We start from the raw sequence: 6,000 nt of genomic DNA on the forward strand, positions 1-6,000 counted from the left end.
TGTTCATTGGATGCACCGAATATTCGATACATTCACATGAACAAAATACAATAATTTTTTATTTGTAGTTTTATATGTTTCTGATGTTTTGTTTAAAACTGTTAACTTGGATGCACTAAGTACTCAAGTGCCACTGTCACAATCGTGATTTCAATAAATTGCATTAAAGGTGGAAAAATGTGTTTACGCACTTTTTCTTCAGGTTTTGTAATATTTATAAATCTGTATCCCGTAACTGTTTACTAGCATCCCTTTTTTGTCTTTTAAAAAACAGTTTTACAAGATATTAAACATATTTTCCCTCCAGAGCCTGACTTTAAAAACCAGATGAGAATTTATATAGTTAGGTGCTGTATGTAGGTTTACTTACCTTTTCGTCCAATAAGGTCAAACTTTAAACCAATACCAGCTTCACTATATGCATAAACATTAATTAGGAGGTACCGTGTTACAACAGGTGCTTGGAACATGTGCGTTACTGGTGTTACCGCATCTTCGTTACCTTCAAACAGCTTCAAAGAGGATTTCATAAAAATTTGAATAATCAACAATCATAAAGTATAAAACACTAAACGGAAAACTTGGCAGTTTGACTAAGGTTGCATTAATATAGGTAAAAGGAAATCTATATGGCGTCAATCAGAATACATCTCAAATCTTAAACAACTTAGAGTAGAAAATACAATTGTAATATTGTTTTATCAAAGTTTTATTTTAAGTAGTTTATTTTAGCACTGTATGTTTTATAGCATTCATATCGAAATTGAAAATGACAGACCGTGGAAAATTGAAGAGTGTATTATTGAGTCCGACTTGGTGTCATCCGGGAAATCAAGTTATGATAAGTGCGTTAATAAGAATGTTCAATAAATTATGAAGGACCACCATCCACCCTTGTTATATAATTGTTACATGTTAGATAAATCTGATTTAAGACTAAACGTTGACTACACTTCTAAAGGTACACCTTTGTATTGCAAGAAATATAATATTAGGAATATTGATGAAGTTCAGAATCAGACACAAGAGAAAACACTGTTTTTGTGTATTATGTAGGTTCCTCACACTCAATTTCACTGTTTCCTTCTCACACGTACATATAACTCGGCTTGGAACAAGAAAATTGAAAAGGTTTTGCAGTCCTACAAATTCAAGACAATGGCGCGATATAATTGAATCATGCAAAGTGTGAAAATTAGATAAACTTGGGGTGCTGTAGTTTTCCACAGCTTTCGTCCTGTTGCGTAAAAGCTTTATAATAATAGGTCCATGATTATATTGTAAGCGCAGGCAGTAAGACAAACAATACTAGATGATTTTAACATTAACAACAATGTGCAATGTTAGTAAATCATATAGTATTGTAAGAGCAGACAGTGAGACATATAATACTAGATGAGTTACTAACATTGCGCATTCCAATACACCAATGAGTAATGCACCTATTAATATTCATGTATGTCTAACTAGCTGGTTACCTGAAAGAATAGGTTGATATTTGAAAATGCGATTAGAAAGCAAACTATTTTAGAATTATCAGTTAATATTATTCTGGTTTCATTTTTAAACGAAAGCAGGCCATGAACTTACCTCGTGACGAGGAATAACGGTGTGGATAAAGTCTTGGCCACTAAATTTAATATCAAATGAAGTTACCCACTTATTATCACTTCCACGGACCACAATTCCAAGTATAGTGTAATGGGCCTTTAAGTCAACCTACAAAAAAGTAGAGTGTACATCTAAATAAATGATTATCAAGCCAATTTTAATGTGTGGTAAAAAGCAGAAAGCCCAACAAAATCAATTAAAACATTAAATGAACCTTTCTGCTAAGCTCCGCTCCTTGGATATTGTTGTTAAGGTCTCACAAACAATATCGTAAATGTGCTTAAACACGTGAGTTTGTTAAAAAAACACGTGTGTTTATTGGACATGTACACGCGCGTCGTCCTGGCACATAAAATAATGACCAGCAAATTTAAGGGTCTATGTAAAATCCAAAGCATTTTACACTAGTGAAATACTTGACAGGGTCGGATCCAGGATTATGCAAACAGAGGGTGGGGCACAGTCGTTTGAGAATAGACAAGTAAGTAGCACATAACATTGATATGCATTGAATTTTTAACAATTTTGTGGAAAAACTGGGAGGGGGCACGTGCCCTACTGGATCCGCCCCTGAACTTGGTAGGTTATTGAGGAGTGGCCCCAAACTGACATACCTATCTCCATCGTTGTAGTCTTTACAACACGGTGCAGTGTATTTTTTTTTACACTTCAGAATATCCCCAACAATATCTGAATTGGATAAGCCCAATAATACTTAAATCCACCTTGTTTTTCTTCTACCTCAACTTCTCTATATTCTCCTTCCCCATTGGCAATGGCCTTATGTTTTTAGTTTAGTAATGTCGGACATTTTCTGCAATAAGCAGCTGCAGGAAGTACATATCCATGGTTATTGTTATGATGACGTTTCATCTCGCAGGCATTCACACGATGTCACGTGTCAAATATCTTTTGGCTGAGCATTATTATTTCGCTTCTCAAAAACTAGAAACTATCCAAGCTCAAAAATTCACCTAAAAGCAAACCATTTAGTAAAAGACCTTGCGCATAAAATTGAAAATGTACATGCGTACGGTAAAACTTTCCCATTGGAAATCAGGAGCATTATGGGAATAAACATGTGCATACTCTACCAGACTGTTATCAGTTGAAACAATATTTGAAAATTGTCTAAGGAAGTAGAGCATTGCCAGAATCTCAACATGACCAGATACGCCAAACTGTTTAGTGTTCTGACGCAATTTTACATCCGGCAATTACTTGTTCATTGTGGAAGACTGAATTATGACAAGTGTATACCAAAATTATGTGATTAAAAACGGAGCATTTGCATTTGTGGGCTATAGCTAAACGCTAAGATTGCATTGCATGAATGAATTGCCTGCCTCTCCACTTAATTTATTGTATATATGATTTGAATGATATTGATATTATTTTCTAATTCTTAATTCAGAACCATTAAACAACTAAAACTTTAAACAAATCCATGAAATACCGAGGATCGTACCTTAATATTTTCATACTGTGCCGACGTGGCCGACATCCAACCAGAGTCTAAACTGTAAGTACCCGAGCTGCAAGTAAACACGGCATTTGACATACTGATCTTTGACCGCCCAAAACCTGTGTCCAAAGAAAAAGGTTTTTTAATATTTAATACAGGTAGGATAAAAATAAACATAAGATATAACAAAAAGTTGGTTGGCAGCATAAATAAATTGTTTCAAAAGTAATATTTAAGAACTGAACCTTAGAGGTAATTAAAAAATTAAACTATTAAATATAACTTATTTAACAGAGCGATAACACATGTAATGAAGGAAGACTTTACCATTGTTTATTGCATACACATTTGTCAGTGTCTTGCTATTATAGGAAAGAGATTCCAAATAGATGTCCTGGCCAGGATCAAGATGGATAGGAGTATCCCCAATGGTCAAATTAACATTGATATCTGTACCTGTTATAAATTTTATGAAAAAAAGAAAGAATTACACAGGAGAGTTTCGTCTACGGTCAACAAACAGACCCGACGCGACAACCAATATCGCGTCACGCTAAGTCTGCTTCATACCACCACATTATCACATTGAGAGATGGACTATCATACTGAAAATAATCCATCACATTGACAGGTGGACCATAACATTGACAGGTGGATCATCATTGATCAATAAACCATCAAAGGAACAGGTGGATAGATAGACCATCACATTAACAGGTAGACCACCACATTGACAGTGGACTATCACGTTGAGAGATGGACTATCATACTCTGATAGACCATCACATTGACAGGTGGAAAATCACAATAGGATACGACTCATCATACTGACAAACAAACCATCACATTGAGAGATGGACTATCATACTGATAAACTATCGTATTGACAGGTGGACCGTCACAATGGAAGATGGACTATCATACTGATAGATAGACTATCACATTGACAGGTGGACCATCTCACTGTGAGATGGACCATCATACTGGTAAATAGTATATTTAAATATAAAAATAATGTAAAGCGCATAGAGGTTAGTCTACAATATGCGCTATATAAGTCGACAATAATTATATTATTATTATTAGACCATGATATTGCCAGGTGGACCAACATGCTGTGAGATGGACCATCATATTAATAAAATAAGTATCCTATGCTAATAAATGGACGTCTGTATGGAACATAAATATTGCAGCTTACACAAAACAAACAAATAATGAATAGCTTACCAGTTGCTGTCTTCCACAGAATGGTGGCAGCTTGATTGATTGATGTAGGTGCGACATTGTATGTTGGATTTCTCATTTCAGTCGCCGAACTATTCACAAATGCTAGGCCAGTAATATTATCTTGTATCATTATGGTTATCTAATAAACAATATAAAACAATAACAATAGTTTAAACGAACAATAGTTTAAACGAACACCTGAAATAATAGAAAGGACAGAACAAGTAGAGAGTGCATTGAATTTAAGATGTATGACGACAAAAAATATAAAACCATTGAAGTTAACATGGTTTTTTGAGACATGCAGATTACTAATATTTAACAGAAAATGACATTCGAAAACGTAAAGATTTAGAAAGGATGATCATGAGATTAAAAGCACAGTGGCGGATCAATGAATTAGGAATAGAGGGCGCCGGGGGAGTAAATTTTAAAAATCGAGGGCCTATATCATTCTAACCCCAACATATTTGTGGCTGAGGTATGAAATATTATGTCTATGGCACTTCAAGATGGCAGGAAATGGCATTCTCAGACTAAAGATTTGAATATAATTTTCCTTTTCCCTTATTTTTTTTAAAATTTAAGACTTACGGGAGAGAAGGGGAGTACCGGTTGTCCCGCCCTGCATTAGACTTTAAAGCCCATAGTTTGAAAACGCGATTTTTTTTTGGTCAAATATACAAATATCATCATCAGATAAAATGTTATTTTATCTGATGATTTAAACCCAATGTTCACAATATGGACAGTGGTGACTCCCAAAAAAATTGCAGACAGGGCGTCCGACATGTCCGATGGGGGTCCGAGTCAAAGGGCCAACTAGACCATCGGTCAGGATCCAGCATGAAAGTCCCTTCAGGGTTTGTGAAAAGAGTTTTTATGGCCTAGTATGGTCCAATGTGTGCTTTTAGACCACAATTAGCAACGTTATAAAATTAAATAACGTTATTTGGATAGAAAAACTATTATTTTTTGTCAAATGACCACGTCACGGCGTCATACTACTCTGGGGGACAGGACTGTACGACGCAGGGTTGGAAAAATTCCCCTGCAAATCCCCCCCCCCCCATTATAAATTCATTATAAACACAAATGACACATAATAAATGTGTGGATGAAAAGAATTTCTAAGGGTTATTTAAAAGTGCTTTCAAGAAAGTCAAATTTGACGTCATTGTAGGAAAATATGGGTTATCAAGTTTCTGTAGCATGAAGTGGATGGCATTGTGATACTTCCCCATATGGGACGCTAGTACATCACAGGTTACTCCTAGCAACTTTGCTGGTGTGTAAGCAATGAATATGTAGAAAGAATATCAAGAAAATATATTACACATACAAAAGTAGTCCATCGACTAATGTCGTTGAATGCAGTCAATTTGACAGTGTATGTGCCTGTTGTGTTCCAGCTGTACGAAATGTTGCGTTCACTGGTAAGAAGTTTATCTCCATTTCCGTAGTCAAATTCATACATAGCCTCTACTTTTCCAATATGGTCTGGTACATAGAGGTAAACTACACCAAGCTTTTGAGCTAAAGATAATGATACGGTAGAATTTAATTCAAAGACTAGATGCTGTTGCTTTTGGTAATGCTTCCCCCCCCCCCAAACACACACCCGACCCCAACCTCACCACACACACACACACAACGATTTTCACCCCACTTTCACAGGCATACATATATACAGT

At 35.5% G+C, this 6,000-nt stretch overlaps 1 protein-coding gene across 1 annotated transcript in view; it reads right to left on the reverse strand.

The window, feature by feature from the left end:
* The window catches only part of LOC117117519, a gene marked incomplete at its 5' end in the record, with an annotated part of 89,320 nt that extends 83,478 nt beyond the window's left edge, over positions 1 to 5,842 (reverse strand). Inside the window, 6 exons of the mRNA XM_033261823.1 lie at positions 371 to 512; positions 1,591 to 1,719; positions 3,080 to 3,195; positions 3,404 to 3,532; positions 4,307 to 4,445; positions 5,649 to 5,842. Coding sequence (XP_033117714.1) covers positions 371 to 512; positions 1,591 to 1,719; positions 3,080 to 3,195; positions 3,404 to 3,532; positions 4,307 to 4,445; positions 5,649 to 5,842 — 849 coding nt within the window. The remainder of the gene's footprint in view (positions 1 to 370; positions 513 to 1,590; positions 1,720 to 3,079; positions 3,196 to 3,403; positions 3,533 to 4,306; positions 4,446 to 5,648) is intronic.
* Between the last annotated feature and the right edge of the window lie 158 nt (positions 5,843 to 6,000).

Source organism: Anneissia japonica, unplaced genomic scaffold (genome assembly GCF_011630105.1).
Source record: "Anneissia japonica isolate Jap-2015-1 unplaced genomic scaffold, ASM1163010v1 scaffold288275_len480233_cov166, whole genome shotgun sequence".
NCBI lineage: Eukaryota > Metazoa > Echinodermata > Crinoidea > Comatulida > Comatulidae > Anneissia > Anneissia japonica.